At 43.9% G+C, this 22,470-nt stretch overlaps 1 protein-coding gene across 1 annotated transcript in view; it reads right to left on the bottom strand.

The window, feature by feature from the left end:
• The window catches only part of AVEN (apoptosis and caspase activation inhibitor), a 189,847-nt gene that overhangs the window by 151,178 nt on the left and 16,199 nt on the right, over window positions 1-22,470 (bottom strand). Inside the window, exon 2 of the mRNA XM_014595458.3 lies at window positions 4,576-4,765. Within this exon, the coding sequence (XP_014450944.3) occupies window positions 4,576-4,765 (190 nt within the window). The remainder of the gene's footprint in view (window positions 1-4,575; window positions 4,766-22,470) is intronic.

Below are 22,470 nucleotides of genomic sequence, written 5' to 3'. Positions count from 1 at the left end.
TATTGAACACATGTAATGATCTGTTCCTTTGCCAGGTATTATCTGCATTCTGGCATAATATTGCAGAACAAAGACTGATAGACTTGCCCATTTAATATTTTACACTGACTTCAGGCAGACCAAAATCATTCAGATGAGGTGCTATAATAGTCTCAAAGATAATCTCTCTCGCGCAGATATAAAAAAATAGGAAAAGATAACTAGTTGCTCTTTCAGTCAGTGTTCCAGATCAATTTACAAAAGCATATTAGAAACACACACACAAACAGATTTTGCTTTATAATGGTTTCTGCTGCTTTCCCCTCACCAACTTATTCTTCTACTTAAAACTCAGAGTTTACATCAATCGTTTTCATTGCCAATACACAGTGTCTGTTTTGAAAAAGGACTTTCACCCTTACTTTTGGCTTGAAGTGTAATTTTAAAAAGGAAGCTCATGTTTCTGGACAAATATTAGCAAGATTAAAAAGCAAGCCATTAGCAGTTTAGATGCCAGATTCACATGCATATAACATGGACTCCCTGCTCCCCACCATCAGCTGCAGGAAATCAAGGAGTGCATTTTAAACAAGGAAATTCTAATATTATAAAAGTCTCAACAGGAAACAACCAATCAGAGTGCTCCAAAAGTGTTTCGGACAGGGGGTGGCGGCAGAGCATCGCCAGGATAGCAGGAACAGAGCTGTGGGGGGGGGGGGGGGGGGGTGACATCAGTGCTGCTGGCCTCACCTCCCCCCGGCCCCACTCCCTGGAGGTGGCGGCAACAGCGGGCGGAGTGGGCCCAGACCCCAAGCAGCGGGGGGGGGGGGACGACCCTGGGCCCGATGTGGTGGGCAGGGGAAAGAAGTGAGCCCATGCCCAACCTGGTGGGAGGAGGAGCAATCCCAGGCCCAGTGTGGTGGGGGGGAAGGGAGGGGAGGAGTAGGCCCAGGTTTGACCCAGTAGGGGGTGGGGAGGGAGGAGCAGGCCTGGGCCTGACACGGCAGGGTGGGGAGGGGGGAGTGGGGCCAAATCCCAGATGACAAAGGTAGGGGGAGCGGACTCAGACAGGGGGAGGGACAGACGTGGCGCTCTGTCCCTCCCCGCCCCCGCATCATTCTCAATGGGCAATTTGCCAGTACAGTAATAACAGCTTCTGCCGCATAAGCCTCTGCCAGGGGGAAAGAGTAAATAACACTGTGAGTACTATCCAGGGGGCAGCACAAGGAGTGTGAGGAGTTCCCAAGCTGCTGGTTATGGATCAAAGGAACCCTGTATACTCACTGTGCTGCCCAGATGCAGCATTACCAGCCCTTGCCCCCAGGAAAGAGAGGTTGACACTGCTGAAGCTGACTGCAAGAGCCTCTGCCCCAGTACCCAGGGCCTAGCTCCACTGTATTTCTGAAGCAGAGCTGAGCCCCAGGCACCAAGGCAAGGATTCCTGCTGAATCAGAGGAGTTGGCCCTCAGCTAACCCCACAGGTGTTACTGGCTAAGATCAGGCACTGCTGGCCTACCCAGCTCAACTCGAGAAGAAAAGAGGGATCAGGCAGTTTGATCAAGCCAGCAGCACCTGATGTGTCCTAAAGCTAGGAGGTTAACAGAGCAGCCACAATTGCTCCCCACTACTGCAGCTGCCTGTGTTCTCCCTGGAAAAATACCATATTTACCAGCATTTTCAGTGAAAGATCTTTTTTTCTTCATTCTGCCTTTCAAAAATAAGGTGTGCATCTTATTTGAAGGTGTGATATACAAGAGAAAAATACGGTATTAGAGAAAGCTCTGCTGAGGTTAAAACTTAACTATGATTTTACTTCCATGTGCTCAAAGCTACCCTGTACTACTTAAAATGATTAGATTTTTTTCAAAGTTGCACTTCTGTTAAACATAAGACTCCTAACTTTATAGCATATCTTCACTAAGCTTCAAAGAAAGAAAATTATTTTCACACAAAGGACCAAAGTTCTAATTTAAACAAAGAATCATAAGAAAAATAATCTGATGGAAGGTAGTCTCTAAGGGCACTCTGACGCAGTCAGGTTAGATTAATCAAACCTGATCAAATTGATTAATTTGATTAGATGAATCGAGTCTGCTGGAGCTGCTGGTGCGTTCTAATCAGAATGCTGCAGTGTGCTGCAGCGTCTCGTGTATTCAGAGCCCCACATTTCAAAATGGCAACAGGGGCGCTTTACCTAAAGCTTGCTGAATGAGCTTTAGTTAAAGCGGCCCTGCCTCCATTATGACACACGGGACACTGAATACACAAGATGCTGTGGATGTTTTACACAGAGCAGCTCCAGAGAGACACTCTAATTAAAATGCCCCTCCCACCCCCCCACTCTGGAGCACATGTAAAAGTGCCCTAAGGTGCAGCCCTGCCCTAATTCATTTAAAGAGGCATGAACTTTTGTAGATACTTTGCAGATACTACTTTGTCAGATCCTCTGAATGGACTAACACAGCTAACTATCTCCCCATTATTGGGTAATTAAAAAACTGTTAATAATGCCACAAAACATTTGCTATACTAAAATTGGCTGAAATCCATATTAACATACTACCTCATACTCTCAAAGTGCTCTCTGTAAGCTGAGGACAGATAGATTAAAAAGAAATGAATACTTATCTTACATTAAATGTGGTTCTTTGAGATGAGTTGTTTATATGAATTCCACTCTATGGACCCTGTGCATGTTTCAGGTCAGCAATGTCCACTGGGGCTGCACCTATGCTATACACATCCTCACATCTGATAAAATGAGGGCACACATGGTGAAGCAAGCAAACTGTTTCTCAGCTCCTTTGCCCCTACAGACTCCAAAAGCTAAAATTTACACATTAGCAAAACAGGTCATATGGTCAGCTGGTGTTCAGAGTACAGGTCAACTCCCAACCAAATTAGAGTTATATCTAAGAACAGGTACCATTGAATAGCACTAAACTCTAGCTGATTACCTTGCAAATTTGAGATGTAAAGACATCCCTCCAGCATGACCAGTGAGGTTGCACGGGCCATGGCAGCATGCTTTAATATGAAAAGGTTTCTAATCAGTCCTCACTCCCTCTGTGCTTCAAGTTGTAAAAAATGAGTTACTGCAGGGCAAACAAACTACACCATAGTCCTAAACCAATGAGAATAAATAAGGAGTCAGCAAAGAAAAGAGTAAGACATAGATCAGCATTTATCTGCATAATAGGAAGAAACATTTATTGCCATATGGCAGATACTGGTAAACACACTATAAGAATACCACAATATTAAATAGTTTCTGCGATCTACAGGCACTTAATTTTATCTGAGTCACTCTGGTAATTTTTCCATATTTTATACTACAGTATAGGTCCTACCTCAGTAAGTCAGCTGAAATGCAAGAGAAAATGATAAGAGCTATCCTAGCTCTACTAAATAAAAATACAAAAAAATATACTGTAAGCATGATATGGATTAAAAGCCTATTCTGCATTTAAATCAGGAATAATTCTTAGTACGCATTCACAGAAAAGAACACATTGGGGTCAAATAATAATTCTTTTATACTTTTGTGACTAATGAAAATAATTATAGGGTTTGGTGAGCTTTTTCCTGACTTTAATACAAAATCAGTGAGCCCAATATTTGTCCCAGGCTACAGAGGCACTGTTTGTTTGACTAAATAAGAATGGAAAAAATATATAGAATGAAAATTCTTCACAGCATACTAAAGATAAATATATATATATTTGCTGATAACACAGCAGATACAAAGAAAATCAGGGTAGAAAAAGGTACAGGATATCAGACTAAGCTAGTTAAAACTAAGTTAGAAAAATTTTAAGGTAGTCCACAAAATCAAGCAACTTTCTACTGTTGTCAGTCTCTTAGTCTTTATGAACACAAATATAAAAGGCAATTAATGAACCCCTACACAAATCTGTAAATCCCAATGTTTTGTAATTCTCCAGGCACACTGAAATTGTAATTTTCAACCATGTTCAATTAGTTTGATAATAAAAAAGGTACTGTGATAAGAAAGCAATCCTATTCATTAATTATGTCAATGTGTTACTCTAATTTAAAAACTAGCTGAAGTAGGCCTCTGGCATTTTTCCTAAGCACTTCAGTATACAGTTAGATTGATAAGGCTAGGGCAGGCCCAAAGTGTGGCCTCTTTTTTCCCCATTTTGCATCTCTCTGAGAATATTTTTTCTCCTGTGAAAGCAAATGCTCCATTATTCTTTCTTGTCAAAAAAACTAAAGAAAAAATGCCAACAGAAGTCATATAGACATGTGAAACAGGAAGACAGTATTAAAGACTTCAAGGACAAAACATTTTCATTTCAACCACTGACAGATTTTACCAACAACAGAAACAAAATTACCACAAGATAATGTTAACAAATACAAGTGGTCAGAACCATACAGTTTTGTTTGTTTTGGTTTAGCAAATATGGCAACATCTTTAGAATCAGCAATGCACTACCAAGCAGGAGTAGACAACAACAATGAATTTGCACTTGGTTAAGCTAATTCTGAATTTAGTAATTAGATCGTTTCAAGGTCCACTTTTAGCACCCACGATCAGAGCAAGAACTATGCTGTAAAATACATCCTTACCTGCTGAGCTAAGCAGAACACTGAAGTCTGATCCTCTCTGAGATTCTCCACTTTCATTCTGTGCCTCTTTCTTAGCATCTTCATAGCGGTTCCAGTTGGAGACTATCTTTCTTCTTGAGTAGCTTCCCAGTTCTTCTTTCTTTTCTCCATGTGATTCAAGATCATCACCAACATCATCTTCATCTTCTGCCTATGATATTTAAATGAAAAGGTAAGTCAGTACAACTCATTTTTATAAAATGGCATTTGTACAAATAACTTTATCCAAATAATTACATGGCATAGTATTATATCCAGGCAAATCACAGCCATTGTGTCACAGTTCTGGATCAGGCAATGTAACCTCCCTTACTCACTCATCTATCTTTGAAAGTTTGGTAGTCAAGCTGTTCAGAGAATTTGACAACTATTCCATGTCTTCCTGCTACTTTTGAGGCCTGTATTGAAATGTCTGTTAGCCAAGAATAGTTCCCTCTGCCTTCTATATTTTGACAACAATGAATGGCAAATAGAAATATGAAACAGACACCATTATTAAATTCTGTTCCAATAGTAGAACTGCCATTTGCTCAGAACAGGATAGTAAAAAGCAAGTATTACAAACATGTTTGGAAAACATCAAATAAGAGTTGCTTGTATATGTTTTCTTTTTTAAATTATTACTTAGGCAATTCTATAACCTTATTTTAAAAAAATCTGAGGTCTGTAAGGCTAGGGGCAGACATTACACATAAACCAGTTTAAGTGATCAGAAACTGGTTTAAACCTGTAACAGAACAGATGTTTAGTGCACATAAACCAGTTTAAAAATGGCTGAAAACAGTTTAAGATAATCCTGGTTGAATGTAGTATCAGACTTAACTGATTTGGGTCAAACCGGTTTATACAGTGTCTGGCTCAGACCCTTTCCTGGCTTAAGTTAAACCACAGTCCCCCAGTATCCCAGATGCTTTGTAACCCTGGGCAGGCCTCTGCTCTCTGCTCCACAGCAGGGCTGGCCCCGCCCCTCTGCTCCCTGGCTGGAGCTCTAACAGTGACTGCAGGTACAGCAGCATCTGCCTGGATTCACCCTACCCCACACCAACACTTCCTGTTCAAGCAGGGATTCCCCCCTTCCCTCTGCCGTATACAGACACCTCTAGCATTAGCTAGCATACTGCATGCTAGCTACGGTCCGTGCCATGGGAAACAGGACAAAGGCAGGCAGGACAGTGTCCACTCAGGGCTTTTTTGAAGCTAAACACAGGTAGCTGGTAATGTCCCTCTGTCCCTTTCTTGGAAAAAGTTGTTTAAGAAGAGCTTGAACTAATCAGAGAGGCTTTTGTTTTGTTTGATGTCCTGATAAATTCTAACAACTCCCTGCGTAACTTCCTGAAGTGTAACTCAATGCTCTGTTATCAACAGCAAGGGCATAGGGGGTGAACCCTTCCTAATCAGAGCATCCTGCCAGGGCCTGGCCATGCTCCCCCTCAGCTCAACACTATGGAAGGGAAGAGAGGGCTTTTCTAGCACCCCCTGACTTCTATCCTGAGTCACAGCAGGCAAGTGCCTGAACTTCTTCAATCCAGTGGGGATGTCTGTTAGTTTACAAACCGGTTTGTCCTAGCCAGGTTAGACTGAAGTACAAAGATTAAATCAATTCAGGCTCAGGCTTTTTGAATGTCTGTCCCTAGCCTAAGTGCCACACAATGAAATCTGGCAAATTCCTGTCCCAGAACAGAAATCTGTTTATTGATAAACCCATGAGCAAATGAAACTGCTTGTTGATATTAAGCTAATTTTACACTTTGAGAGATAGCATGAGAGAGGGGTTGGAAAAAATACACAAATGACCCAGCTGTAAACCACTAGCCCATGCACTCTTCTCAACTGCCACATCATGTATATTTAAAAATATATTTAATCCCAGTGTGTTTAAATCAACTGTAACCCCAATTAAATGTTAATATATTTATTATTAACAAAAAAAAATTAATTATCTTGTAAGTGAAGGGCTGAATAGTTTGTTTAAGCCTAGATATTGGTGAAACACTTGAAGACCAGAAAAACCTATCCATCTAAGAAAAGTCTGATTAAACCAGGGGTTTCAAACATATAGTTGCCCATGGAGCCCCACTATCTAGCCCCTCCTGGTGCCCTGGGTATGATCAGACCCACACAGGGCATAGCATGCATCCATGGCACAGGGCTGGATCTGGCCCACAGACTCCTTCCCCCTCTCCCTTCGCATACCTGATCCAGCAGCTGCTCCAGCCAGTCTAGGACCCACACTGCATACAGTGTAGATCTCTAAGTGGTCAGAACAGCTGCTGCATAGAACATAGTCCAGCTGGACTTCACTGTGGTGGCCATCCCAGCCAGACCACGCCAGATGTAGCACCTGTTTTGGGGTGCTGCCGCACACAGTGCCCACTCCATCTGGCTCATAGGTGCCACATGCAGCGGAGGTCCCGGAACTGCTGGGGTGGATGCATCATGCAGCATAGTCCAGCCACAGCAGCTACCACATGCAACACAGCTGCCACTCTGGCAGAACTGTGCCATATATTTTACAAACAGTGCGGGCCCTAGACCTGTTGGAGCTGCTCCCCGAACAGGTGTGCTAGGAGAGAGCGTGCTGGAGGGGATCAGTGGCCTGATCCAGCCTGTGGACTGGCCCCATGCCACTCACCTGGCCCATGGGGCTGGATGAGTATGAAATCCCTGGTTTAAACAAGTCCATGAATATGGATGAATAATAACTATGCTGTCATCTGGTTCTTCAAGAAAGCAGATTAAGACAAGTCAGTTTCATGGCTTCGCAAGGGAGAACACAGCTAAGGACTATACAAGCATGGAATTTATTTTAGGACTTCCTCTTCCTGAAGGAGTAATGAAGAGTTAGTAAGTATGATGTGGTCCAACTGGACAACCTCAGCTGAGTTAGGAAGAGCGCCAAATGCAGCTTGTATCACACTTACATATTCAGCTAATGAAGCAACAGAATGAAAAAAAAAAGCTATATTAGTGTCAAAGGAGTGTGTGTTACTCCTCCTAACTATCCTGTCACCTGTGATGATAAAACCATAACAAAACTATTGCAGCTTAAAATGCAAGTATTAAGGGCATGGCCCATGAGGTTCAATGAGTTTTTCAATTCAGTTGGTCTTCACTTAGAAAAATAAAAGATTAAATCAAAAGCAGCAATAGTCTGATGTTGCCAATCACCATCCTTTGACTTTGAGCCTGATAGGGCATGACTTCTCAGCATCCAGACACTTTCCCACTAGTCTAAGATCAGCACTGTGAACTTTTTCAGTACTAACTGGAGGTGAACTGCTCAGTATATTATAAATATAGCAAGATCAGAACCAAAGCAATTGTGTTCTAATAGATAAATCATACAATCGTCATAAGTGAAACAACAGTAGTCTGTTCTGAGATGTCAGACTGTGAAGGTACACGCAGAAATAGTAAAACCGTGAAACTGAATCTGGTGGTAAAAATCATACTACAAAAATGCAAATACATTTACTGAAGCTATCAAAGATGGTTTTTTTCCCCTATGTAAGAAGGAACTGTTTTACAGAAGAGGCTAAGAAACACTGTGCACCATGCACAACCTTGCCAATAACAGAAAGGGCTCTTTTGTGTCATTAAGTAAATTATCTTTTTCATCCTCTTAATGACAAACCATCTGATAAATAGCACAGGGAAGAAGTCTTTTTTCCAGTGACAAGGTCCTAGCTTTACACTACTGGGAACTGGTACACTGTTATGATTTCCACAAAGAGAGGAAAATCCTCTACTCAATATAAAGATGACAAATAAACCAGTTTCTTCAAGTTTAAACAGTCTGCTCTGAGTGAAGTAAATCTTTTGAAATCTGACCCACAACATACAAAATGTCAAGACCAGGGGTGGGCAAAATGCCAGACCATTCTATCCAGCCCACAGGGCCCCTAAAAAAATGTAGAAAATTAATATATATCTGCCCCTGGCTGCCTGTCAAGTGGCTCTTGATGGCTTGCCAAAACTCAGTGAGTGGCCCTCCACCTGAAATAATTGCCTGCCCCTGGTCAAGACCACACATCAAAATGCAGCACACATGTCAAAGTGTCCAGCCCACATGAAGCTCACTCTGCATGTGGGGTATGAGCTGAACCCAGAGCTAGTTGCATACAGCACAGGGGGCTGGCCTGGGGCATAGGCTGCATGCGACACGCTGCTGGACCAGCCCTGCATGATGGCCCATCCAGATCAGCCTCAGGCCATCCATGTATGCCAGAGCACAGGGCCAGTCCAACGAGGTGCCATATGGGCTAGGGACATACATTCAAAAAGCCAGACCATGAATTGATTCAACCTTTGCAGGTTAGCCTGACCTGCCTAAGCTGAACCAGTTTGTAACAGGACAAACATTCGCTTTGGACTAAGGCAATGCAGGCACATGGCTGCAGTTGCTCAGGCCAGGTGTCAGGGGGGTGCTAGAGCACACCCTCAGCTGCAGGGAAGCTGTGCTGGGGTGTGGCCACCCCGGGCTGAACTGGCCAGAGAGGGTTTTAATTTCCCCCTCCCTGTGCTGCTGGCAGGGACCCGAGCTAGCTAGGTCTGCTTGGTGTTCCCCCCTTGCTGCTGCAGCACCAGGCACCATGGCCCCTGAGACAGAGTGGGGCATGGAAGAGAGTTAGTTTCCCCTGAATCCCCGCTGGCAGCCAGGTCTGCCCACTGTCACAGCAGCATGTGCTCCCTGCCTGGAATAGCCCCACACTGTCCCCTCGCTGGAGGCCAGAGGGAGGAAGAATAATCCCCGTCCGTGCTCCCCGCCCCTCCAGGGGCCCTGCCTGGCTGCACCCCCGCAGCACTGCCACGTTTCACAGCAGCTCTGCCGGCCCCACAGCAGAGGCCCCTGCCGGGAAGGGTCTCATGCTCTGGGAAGCCATGATGGGCTGCAGCCCATCACCTCACTCACCGCTTGCCGCTGCAGCTGCCGGGCAGGGGCAGGGGTGAGGCCCAGCCCCAGCTGCTCATTCTGTGTTGAGGCAAGCCCCTCCTGGCAAGAGGGGGCTTATTCCACTGCTGGCCCCGAGTACTTGCAGTCCTGGAGGGGTTAACTTGCAGCCCCTGGGCTCCCAGACAGTGGTTGCTACCCCCATTATTCCCCCGCACTCTCCCCCCTCTCCCCCCCACTGAGATTCACCTGCAGCCGGGCTGGGCAGACCCCGCTGCGGTGCCAGTGCCTGAATAAGCCTCCTCCTGCTGGGAGGAGGCTTGCCCAAAGCACAGAGAGGCCACTCACACCACAGCCGGGTCTGTCCCGCCTGGCTACTGCTGCTCTCTGCTCAGGGCCAGCGACTGATTAAGCCTCCTCCTGCTGGGAGGGAGCTTGCACTGCAGCAGGGTTTGCCTGGCCTGTACTGGGGCAAACACCCTCCTGGCAGGAAGGGACTTATTCAGCTGCCGGCCCCAAGCAGAGGCCAAGTGGCAGCTGCAGCCAGGCGCCGCTGCAGTGGAAGCAGCCTCTCTGTGCTAGGGGACCACAATGGGGTCTGCACGGCCCAGGCTGCAGGTGAAGTTCAGGGGAGGAGTAATAGGGGGGAGCAGCCACCAGCTGGGAGCCCTGGGGCTGCAAGTTAACCCCTCCAGGACTGCAAGTGCTCAGGGCCAGCAGATGAATAAGCCCCCTCGTGCTGGGAGGGGCTTGCCCCAGCACAGAATGAGCAGCAGAATGCATGGCAGTGCTGCGGAGGCACATCCAGGCAGGGCCTGTAGGAGAGGGGAGAGGGAAAGTAGGGATAGGGGTTATTACTCCTCTCTCTGGCCTCCAGTGAGGGGACAGCTGGGGGTGTATTCCAGGCAGGGAGCAAGTGCTGCAGCAACAGCAGGTAGACCCAGCTGCCAGTGGGGGTACAGGGGAAACTAACTCTCCTCCCTGTTCTCCTGTGCCTCTGGGGCCATGGTTCTTGGTGCTGCAGAAGGGGGGAATTAAACCCCTCTCTGGTCAGACCCCTGCCTCTGCCTGTCCCTGCTCAGGCTGGGGAGCAGAGGGACAGGGCCAGCCTGACTGGGCTGAAGCAGAGAGCCCCTCCCAGGCCAGAGAGCATTCCGGGATCATGGGGGTCTCTGGGTTATCTTATACTAGCAAGGGGTCTGGGGCAAACATTGCATAAGCCAAGCTGAGCCAAATCAATTAAGTCTGATACTACATTCAACCACGTTTATCTCAAACCAGTTTCAGCCATTTTGAAACTGGTTTGCGTGCATTGTCTGTTCTGTTACAGGTTTAAAACAGTTTCTGATCACTTAGACCAGTTTATGTGTAATGTCTATCCCTAGCCATGCTGCCCTCATTACGGATCCCCTGTAGCATGTGCAGTGCTGAGTGCAGCCCACACACCGCGTGCATAGCAAGCCCCAAGGCCAGTACATGCTGCACGTTCTGCACAGGCTGGATATGCCATGTGTGCTGCATATGCCTGGGGCCCATGCTGAATGCAGCTACCTGCCAGACCAGCCCTGCACAATGCCTCTGGCACAGCCCGATCCAGACTGGCCCCAGACCCAGCGTGCAGAGCCAGTCTGGCCTGGATGCCACATATAATGCATGTCCTGGACCAACCCTGTGCTGTATGGTACCCACATGATGCAAGCAGGTGCACGGGTGCCCTATGTGGTACATGGGGTCAGTCCACAGACATGTGGGTCAGAATCCCAATGTGCACAAAATTCTTCTGCTAAATGAACACATTCTTCCAAATTTCTGTGGAAGCTGTGTTACCTAAAGCAACTCAGGCACCAAAGCTCATCTACAGAGTTGTGTACCATTTATTCCTTCCAAACAGTTAAATAATCTAAGGAATCTACCTTCTTCTGAGTGCAGCTCAGTGCCAGCTTCTAGTAAATCAATATGGATATGCTGTTTACTCCTAAATATGAAAAAATATACATCTGATTGTAATGTTTAGATATTTTTTCACAGACCACATAATAAATGAGTGCTCAAATAAACAGTGTTCTGAGGGTTAAATATTCAATTGGAGCTCCAAAAAATGGCCCACCAAATTCCCACAAGTGTTAATAGGAGTTCTGCAGCCAAGTTCCCAGGTACAATACTGAGATTTACTATGGAGTGAGTAAATTTTTAAAACTATAAAGGTGATCCCAGCTTATAATTCTAAGTGTTTCACAGAAGCTTCAAATAATACATTGCTGTCATCTAAAAAGTTTCTGCAACTAGTTATACTTTAAAATTCAACTTTTAGAAAACCAAAAGCTATATTTTCTTCTTCAAAACTATTACTATCCAATCAAATGCAAATACTTTCAAACATCTCATCTTCTGCTCATACATAAGTAAATATATACCTGCCTTGATTCCCACTTTATACCTTGCTTTTATCTGTCCACTGAGACAGACTACATTTTGTTCCTATTAGCATAACAACTTACTGACATGAGGCATTAGTATTAAAATATTTAAGTCTGTATTAAATAGTAGAAACAGCCATAACTGTGCAAGATGAAACAGGATGAAAACACTATTTTAAAAGTAGTATTATCTAAGTCAACCACACAATATTTGCACTTTGCAGCATTTGCTATCAATCTCTACTTATTGGCTAAAGCTTGAAAGCAACACAGTCAATTTGAAATATGGTCATTTGATAAAAAAACTTAAAGTAGTTTTAGGTTACATACCTGCTTTCCTCACTATCCACAAATTCCCTACTAAGTCTGTGTGGGGTTTTGGGTTTTTTTGTTTTTTGGGGGGGGGGGGTGGGGGGGTTGTGGGTTTTTTTTTTAAGAACCTGTCTCAGTTATGTGAAAGCTTCATTAGACAACTAATGAACACAGCATACCTTATTAAGTGCATAGTCAGGACTGAAAAAGACTATACAATACCAAAAGTATGCACTCATGCAAAATGAATGTAAACAGTAAGTGCTCCTTAATGATACAGGCAGACAAGGTTCCTTGGGTGAATTTGATATCTTATTAGACCAACCCAAATGGTTGGAGAATAGTTATTAAGCAAGCTTTTGGGTTCAAAAACCCTTCGTTAGGCTGAGGAAGCTTCAGCAGTTGCTGTGTGCTCTTCCTGGATGGAATGAAAAGTAAACAAGCCAGGGGCTGGGCTGGGGAGTCAGTTGCCAGGCAGACTGTAATGTATCAAAAATCCAATGTCTATGTTTAGTCCCTGATCTCTAGTATCCAGCAGGTTGATGAAATGGAGCTCATAGGCTCCATTTCATCAACCATTTCTCTCTGGGAAGTGTTGTGTAAGTTTCCTTTGAGGATCAGGACTGAGAGATTGGAGAGAGAGTGGCCCTCCTGTGAGAAATGTGCCCCACAACCTAAACCCCTGCCTTAATGATACTGCACACCCAAACTGACATATATATGTCTGCAATTTTCAAAGATTCTAATACCGGACTTTAACTGACTACTGGAAGGCTTAAAACTAAAGGGAAAGGAACTAGTCAGTTTCAGAACTGCTATTAGAAGCCTTGAAAATGAGGGGAGATAGTAGCCTTGAAACTGACTAGCTCCCATCATTTCAAGGCTTCTAACTGCTATCCTATGACAGATACTTCTCCTCCACTGGGACAGTTAAAGGGAATAGAATGAGTTACAAAGCAAACAGTTACAGTTAGAATTAATATGCAATTAACAAGAATACAATAAAGATGCAAAACAAACAGTAATACTGTAAGATGTTATGCACTTAAACACATAACATTTAACCAATATGTAGATAATCAGAATGTGTTACAATATAAACAACAGGCAACAAATTGACACTGGTCAGTTAAGCCAGTGATTCTCAACCAGATCCTTTGACGGGTGCATCAAGGTGTAAGGATATAAGCAAGGAGTGAAGAAATAAGCAGATAAGCTAAGCAGATAAGTACTAGGGCTGTACGAAAGTTTGCCGGCTGTTTTGATTTGACATTGTTTTGACTCATTTCAAGCTCAAAACAGTGAAATTGAATCAAAATGAAGAGCTTCGAAACAGCTTTGAAACAAAACGAGGTTAGTTGAAATGTTTCAAAAGTTTCAAAACATTTCAAGTTTCAAAGCAGCCAACACTAGGGTGGTGAGAGGCAGGGGAGAACCAGGGTTGTACTCCCAGCAGCACCCGGGAGCGCAGTCCTGGCTCTCCCCATCTCCTGCCACCAGGCCACGGGAAGCCGATAACAGCGCAGGGGAAGGGGACTCAGCCCAGGCTCAGTTCCCCTCCCCAGCGCTGTGATCAAGCTAGGAGCAAGGAGTCCACCCAGCTGGGCAAACTCCCTGCCTCAGCCTGATCTACCAAAATGTCGAAATAGCATCAAACCAGCCTCACTGTTTTGACGAAGCAAAACTGAACAGCTGTTTCGAATCAAAATGAAATTTGAAACAGAACGCTGTTCCATCAAAACTCAAGGCAAAACAGAATGGTGCCATTTTACACATCCTTAAAGATTACAGGCTCAGTCTGTCCCTACCTGGCTGATCCCCCACCATTAATGTCCAGCCCCTCTGCAAGGAGATAAGCACTGCAATATATAAATTAGTTTTTGGAATCATGTGACTATTCACAAAGGTTATGGAGCCATGCCTTGAGTCCAGTGAGGGATGCCTCAAAACTAAAACCACTGAGTTACATGAACCACTGAGTTAAATGAATTATGCACTTCTCCAAAGCAATACTCTTCAGTGGTTATTGCCAATGAAGAAACAAACATAATATCCTGTCTCTTTAAAAGATGTGATGGGATGGGAATCCACTAGGTGAGCAAAATCCTCTTAACAACATGGGGATGAAAATAAGACAGGGTGTCTGAAGCTCATTGACAGTATGACAGCTTGCAACACTTCAGGGGCCCCTGACCCAGAGATCTCTCACTTCCCATCATTCTTTTAAAAAAGACTTATTTCCCATATATAACCTCAACAAACATTTTTCAGATCTGTATAAATGCAGGAAGTGGTGGTCCTTTTGTGGTAAAATCACGGTTAGTATAATTTCCTCCACAGATAGCTTTTGCAGAGTTGGGAATGGCAAGGCAGCCGAGAGGAAAGCAAGACCAGCACAAGCTTTCAGTTCAACTATTTCTTATTGCCAAATTCATGCTGATTTATTTGCTTTTCAAATGGCCACTTCCCTGGAACCTCACATCCTCTCCTTTTGCATGGACTAAAGCAATACAGGTTTTGGCTAACCCACAAGATTGGAAAAAGTGCAAGAGTATTCCATATTGTCCTGTCTGAATTACCCAACTACACACAATAGGGATGAGAACTTACTTCTGGCACACTATGCAAGCACAGACATGTGTCTGGGGGTTTTTAAGCTTTCCTCAAAGCAACTGGGTGTTCCTACAGCCAGGGCCAGGAAGTTTGACTAGGGTGTGTCAATAAACCTCTGAAACCCAGAGGTTCCTGGCTAGAGGGTCTTGTACCTCCTCTCAGGGTTAGACCAATTGTCATATTTGGGGTCAGGAATGAATTTTACCCCATGGTCAGATTGGCCTGGATTGGGGGGGGGGGGTTGCCTTCCTCCGCAGCAGAGGGGTAGCCCTCTCCCAGGGACCTCTCGAGCATATATTAACAACCTTTACAGCTACAGGACATTGACATCTGTGGTCCCCCTGCTTTACCTGTGCCAGGTTACGGTATCATGCCTTGTGTTGTGTCAGGATTGACTGTATAATTTTGTTAAGAGGTTAGACCAGGGGTTGGCAACCCCCAGTACATGTGCCAGAGCATAACACACAAAAGTATTTTGCTTGACACAAGGCCCGGGCTACGCTGTAACAGCAAGGATCGGGCCCCTCGTGGCTCCCCTATCTGCCCCAAGGCACACATGCACCTACTGCCAGCAACAAGCTGACCCCAGTACAGTCACTTGTAGCCTCCCAGCTGCCTACCACAGATGGCCCAGGCTCTGGGCAGGCCCCTTCCACCCAACATGGAGCCTGAGCTGCTCGTAGCAGGTGGCAGGGAGGCTGCAAGCAGCTGCACTGGGGTCTGCGGAGCCCTGACCCAACTTGCTGCCAGTGGCAGGTGCATGCATGCCTCCAGGCAGATGGCAGGGAAAGGCCAGGGCTGCACTGCCACAACAAGGATTGAGCCCCTCGTGGCTCCCAACTGTCCACCCCTGGCATGCCAACATCTTACAAGTCAACACTGCAGGTGTTTTTGGCACTCTGCCCAAAAATACTGCCAACCCCTGGGTTAAGACTGTGGATTTGTATAGGGTATTTTTGATAAGAATGATCCTGCCGCAGTTAGGGGGTTGGACTAGAACCCTATGGAGGTCCCTTCCAGCACTGTTTTTCTATGACTCTGTGACACTTAACAAATACTATTACGGTCATAGTCTTTTTAATACAACTTTAATTTTAAAATGAGATCTTAATGGGAGTGGGGGGCATTATTTGCAGGTTTTTCTTAATGTTTGAATCTGATAATCTATAGAAGTTTTTGTTGTCCCCATTACAATCAGATTCTCTTTTTTTGAAAAAAGGATGAAGCATTTTCCTGGTATCTCTAAATAGTCATGCATCTGCCAGTCCTCCTAGCCACTGTAGCATAATTAAATTTCTATCTTGTCTTTCTCTGGGCATTTTTGCTTTCCCTTGCAGGTACGTAACTGACATACATTGTCCTTGTCTTTCTTTTTACAATGAAGCACATTTACTTCATACCTTTTCCCAGCCATTGTACTACATCTACCTTATTTTGTGTCTTTCTGTTTCTAAATTTGTCCACCTCCCTCTTCCTCAATTTTGGATAAGTTCCTTTGCATTACACATTTTAAAACTCCTTGCAACCAGTTCTGCTATTTTTTCCCTTGCCACAACAACTTTATATACTATATTTACTTAAATATAAGACAACCCTGAATATCAGGTGACCCCCTCCAATTTTATATACCACAAAATTATACATTTTCCATAATTTTCTAGGTATAGAATCTAATTATTGGAGATTTGCCTTGAATTTGTCCCCCTCCTACTGCTACAGCAAGAAGGGTAAATTTGGGAGGGGTCAGGTGGCTCCCTGCCCTTCCAACTTCTTAGTCCTGCAGATCCTTCCCCGCTTTTGTATGAGACCCTGCCCTCCCTAAGCACATGGTAGTGAGGGGCCAATTTGGAACCACTGATTTTGAAATAAACATGCCTGTACTAACTTAGTTCATCAGAATTGATGAATTTTACCTTTTTTGAAAGTTTTAGCACAGGTACTCCATAAACACACTTTTAAGCAGCACTTTTGTACCTACTTACATATAGTACAATCTAGGCACAATATTATTCCAAAGCCAAAAGTTTCATGATTTACCACACAGTTCATCATGCTGAGCCCCAGCAGATTAAACATAGTGCCCCCATAGCTCAGCACAGCTCACTATATGTCTATGCTCCTGATACCTTCCTTCCCTGCACAAAGGATTAGTGTGCTAATTAGCCCCCACTCATGACTAGAACCAGGTGTTCTTGTCACAAATCCTAGGATCTCTAAAAATGTATATGCAGATGAGCCACAGGGCAACCTGGCCTAGCTCCACCTCATGGAGGACAGGGCTACACTAATCATATGCAACAGTCTGAGAGAGAAGGTGACAGAGGGATTCTGGTGATTCTGGTTAGGGGCCCATTCAATGATGTCTGTCAGACATTTAAGGCTGATGAAGAAACAGGAATCATTGGAAATGGGGAAGAAAGCCACAGCTCAGCTGTGGGACTGAAAAGGAAGTTGAAATGTATTCAGTGCAGTGGCTCACCATGACCTGAAAGAGAGTTAGCACATGGGCTTTGTGTTTTGTAGTCATGCTCAGTATTGACCGCATTTAATTAACTCTGTAGTTGGTTTCCATTACTGAGCACATGCTGCTTTTGGCAGCAGTTTAATGACAGACAAAGTCTCAAATGAAGTTTCCTTGTATGTGAATGCAAGACAGGGCAGGGGTTTTCCTCCATACTGACTGAGGAGGAAACCTCGTCTTATATTTGAGTAAATATAGTATTGTTCTTTGAATATTATGCCCTTCAGAACCTTACAGATTGATTTGATCCTTTTTTCCTTCTGTTAGAAAACACTTAGCATGTCAGGAATTACCAACGGTAACAATCCCCTTCCTCATATACTAAAGAATTAAGGCCTGAAAACCTTTACAAGGCACTATGCTATAGACTGTGTACTTATTTACTTATAAGAAGATATTACATAATATCTAATATCTGCTAAAGAACAAACACTCTATCAACTAAATTTTAAAATCTAAGATAATACCAGGTATAACAAAGTATTGTCTCCATGAGATATAGCAAATGTAAAACAGCACATTATTTTCTCATTCTTTACTCATACTCCCCCATTTGTCTGTCTGTACCCATCTGTCTCACTTCTTATACTTAATTGTAAATTCCTTAGGAAAGGGGACATCTTTTCATTTTTTGCTTATACAGTATGTATCACCATTGGGTCCTGGTCCATGGCTGGAGTTCTCAGGCCCTACGATGGTAGAAGTAAGAAAGTGTTTTGTGCTCTTTGTATACTATTTCATGGAATGAAGTGGGTGTTCACAAGCTTTTATGTGGGAAGATACACAAGGGGGTTGTTTTTTCTTAACAGAGTGGCTGCTCCTAGCATAAGTAGAAATATGAAAGAGTCACATTAATATCACAGCAATGTAAACTGCTCTTTGGAGAGGCTTCAATTAATGGGTCAAATTTATCCCCGTTTTAATAACACTGAGATCAATGGGAGTGAACCAGGAATCAATCTGCCCAATATGAGTAAAATACAGCCTCTTTTTTTAATTTCAGCAATAGTATTCATTAAGCATATTTTTTTAAACCAAAAAAATACAAGAGAGTACTTTGACAATTTTGCCATCACAAAGATTCAGGCATTATACAAGATACGCTTGTAACTCCTGAAGATAATATTATACAGAACAAAGCTTTACTCTCATCTTTTGCATTAACCTACTTATGTCCCCTGGATATACATTCTGCCTTTCTGCATTGTAAGCTATTGAAAGTTTATAAATTTTTAACCTAACCTAACCCAGGCAAAGGGGCACATTAATTTGCTCACTATGCTCAAAGGTTTACAGGACTATACAGAAGACACGCATCATACCACATGTCAGAACAAAACCGAATATGCACTCAGGATGATGACAGAACAAAGCAGAATTGTGTGTTTTTTGGTTTTGTTTGGGGCGTTTTTAGGTCTCTTTAACATTAGCTATTTTGATTAACGCTATTATTCCACAATAGACAGTATTTTGGAACAATTCGTATTCTTAATGTGCAACTTTTCAAGTAATTATATACCTACAAAGAGGTTAATCACATAGACCTCTGCATTTGGTAAATGTTTTCCAGACAATTTCACAACCGTGGTAACCCCACTTTTATGTACAAAAGCTGTCAGTTTGTACTGACTGACCACATCTGACAGTCTATGGTAGCAAGAATTTGGTTTTCTAGAATAAGAATAACATTTTTAGTCATTGATTACTTACTGATGTTATCAAATTGTGTATAATCAAACATTAGATTATATGCATATCATTTCCTTCTGGGAAAGCCCGATGGTTGTTAAAGCACACAAACGCACAGGTTTGTGCCAAGAAATCACTAAAAACGGTTTTGTGAACAAATGAACAATGATTTTAGCAGTGTAAAATGACAAAGTGAACTAAAAGTGAACTCTCAGTTAAACTGCACAAAAATAGAAGGCAAGCATCATGCTAAGGTAGAACACAACTGCAAAAAAGACCCACAGTTTTATCAATTTTGGTACAGATTTCTGAAACGTTAAAGAAAACTAGATTCACAAGTCCTTCTCTGGCTAAAATATTTTGTAATATAGTTTCTAAAGCATTTTTTTTTCGGAGATGGAATGTGTTTTATATTGGTACTTAGCAAAACATCTATAAATGTTTAAGAAGCCATTAGTTTACACATTTAAAATTACATTCTCACAAGACAACATTAGTCACAAAAATTACACCCACAAAAACAAATAATGACAAAAAAATGCCCTAGGAACATAGGATTAAAGAGAAAGCTTTATTTTCTTAGTTGCTGAGTCACTACTACATTTAGTATTTCAGAGAGGGGAGACACATAGGTATTAGTGCTGTGCAAAACACCATTGTTTCGTTTCAACATCCATTTCGCCATTTTGAAGGGACAGTGTTTCATTTTGTTGCTTCGTTTAATTTCAAAGCACTGTCCTATTTCATTTCGTCAAAACTGTTTTGCTGTTTCGACGTTTCGCCCATAGGCTATAATGGGAAATCATGAAAATGCCTAAAACATTGTCATTTGTTGCCTGATTCAGATGCAACTTGCAGGGAAAGCAGTCCCTTCTGAGGGCATGAAGCCTGCCAAGTTTCAAGGAGATAGGTGTAGAGGTTTTTCGGAAACTACACCTCAAAGTCTTGAAAGCAAAATTTGCCAGCAGCAGCAGCCTCCTGTCATCTGGGCGCAGTTTCAGGGGCCTGCATCCCCAGGAGGGCTGCATGGCTGTGCCAGACTCCTCCCAGAGGTGCGGGCCCTTGATCTACACCAGATGACAGGAGGCTGCTGCTGCTGCCTGGGACCAGGACTGGGCACAGCCCATACACAGCACCGGGGAAGACAGATGCTGCCACTGGCCCCAGGCAGCAGTGGCAGCCTCCTGTCACCCAGGAGCAGATCCAGGGGTCCGCACTCCTGGGAGGGCTGCAGGGCTGTACCAGACTCCTCCTGAGGGTGTGGGTCCCTGGATCTATGCCAGATGACAGGAGGCTGCCGCTGCCACCTGGGGCCAGTGCTGGGTGCAATCCACGCCCAGTACGGGCTCTACAGAGCTCAGCCTGGCAACGGGAGGTGAAGCACAGTCCCGGCTCTGCCCACCTCCTGCTGCTGGGCTGCACTCCAATTGGCTCCACCAGCCCCATGGAGCTCAGCCTGGCAGTGGGAGGCAGAGCGCAGCACCGGCTCTGCTCACCTCTCTCTGCTGGCCTGTGCTCCATGGGGCTGGCGGAGCCAATCGGAACGCAGCACCAGCTCTGCCCACTACCTGCCACGAGGGCTGCGTTCCAATTGGCTCTGCCAGCCCCACAGAGGACAGCGCCAACTCTACCCACCTCCTGCTGGGCTGAATTACATGGGGCTGCAGAGCCGCTCACAGTGCAGACCTGGCTCTCCCCTGCCTCCAACTACTGGGCTGCTTTGTAACTCAAAACGTTTCAAAACATTTTGAGTGCCCTCATTTGGTTTCAAAGCTGTTTTGATGCTTTTTGTTTTGGTTCAATTTCACTATTTCAAGCTCAAAACGTGTCAAAACAGCTTCGAAATGAAACACTCGGCAAGATTTCGCACAGCCCTAATAGGTATAGAGACTGATTTTAGCAAAGAGATAATTATAAATCAAAGGGTATAAACAGATGCTGCCAAATGAAGCAAATCAGTTGTGCTTGGATGCTTCCCAGCACAGCTGATCCACTTCATTGGACAAAACACACATTGCCTGTTGTCCCGCCTGTTGAACATGCAGGACAACGGGCAACACATTCCCATTTACAGAGATGAGCTTCCAGGAATCTCTGGGGCATATATCTATAGATGGGGAAATCCAGGCAGGCAATCCCAGGGTTTGAGGGGCCCAATCCTTCATGATAATTCTCAGGGCATGCAAAACCAGGCCCTTCAAGCCCCAGGAGTGCCTGCCCAGTGCAGCTGGAGAACACAAGCAGATCCAGGAAGCCTGCGCTCTCCCAGCATAAAGCAGATAGACATCCTCCTCAAAAAATGACACAAATAATTATTACCTTCTGTTGTGACCACAAAAAGGCATCTGTGGTACAACAAAGGGCATGGACATCTATTTGCTATCACTTTATGCTGCAGTAAAAATTGTTCTGGTGGCACAGAGTTGGTATCTGTTTCTAGTCAAATGTTACAATATTCTTTGGACCAAAAAAAGGAACATACGAAGTCAACATGTAGAAGCAGGTCAACTTTACAAAGTGTGGTTGACACTGGTATAGCATTTTAGCCTACTCAGATCATCTCTCCTGCGTTGCCTATGGAGAATTGCCAAATGATGATTAGGTGTTCCACACAAACTGTCTGCAGACAGCTCAACACAGGATTACAACACAATTGTGTATACTGTTAATCTATACAACCGTGATTCTATTTCTTTCCCCCTCAACTTCCATATATTCAACCCACTTGGTAAGTATGGTTTTAACACATCTGATCTTGGAAACACTCACAGAAATAAGTAATGCAACAAGCCTGAAAGATTCACACGTTGCTGCATAAAATCTACTATTGAAATTATATCAACATTTATGCTTATCACACATCCTGCATAATATATAATGGGTGGCAATGTTTTGCCACTCCGGTAGAATTTCTTAATTATTCCACATGATGATACTTTATCTCAAAAAGCACTCTTTAGGATTGGGAGAGATGTACAACCCTCAAGCCAGGAGACTGTGCGCCCTAGTTCCACCTTTTCTAAACACTGTTAATTTCTATATATTATTAATACATATTATTAATATCTTCACAATTCACAACCCTATTATTGAGCAAGACTAGAAGCCCTACCATAGTGCACAGCTTAGAATTTAACTGTGCAGGCCCAAGTCTCTTTGCCTTAATGTCACTGGCTTTCAGGAATTCAAGCTAAATCTATAGCTATGTTGCCTGTAAGCACTAGAAGATATTCCCCTTCCACAAATTTGAAAAGAACCATAAATACTGAATCCAACATTTCACCTGCCAGCAAATAATCAATCACATGAAATAGGGCTGCAAGCCCTCCATACCAAGGATAGGTCAATTGTGTTCTTCCTTTAAGTAAGTGGCAAGAAGTCTAGGCCCTGGCTTTGAAGATTCTGACAAGCCA

Source organism: Alligator mississippiensis, chromosome 2 (genome assembly GCF_030867095.1).
Source record: "Alligator mississippiensis isolate rAllMis1 chromosome 2, rAllMis1, whole genome shotgun sequence".
In the NCBI taxonomy this organism is placed as follows: domain Eukaryota; kingdom Metazoa; phylum Chordata; order Crocodylia; family Alligatoridae; genus Alligator; species Alligator mississippiensis.
The sequence above is the reverse complement of the archived record's forward strand: the minus strand, read 5'-3'. Positions and strand labels throughout refer to the sequence as shown.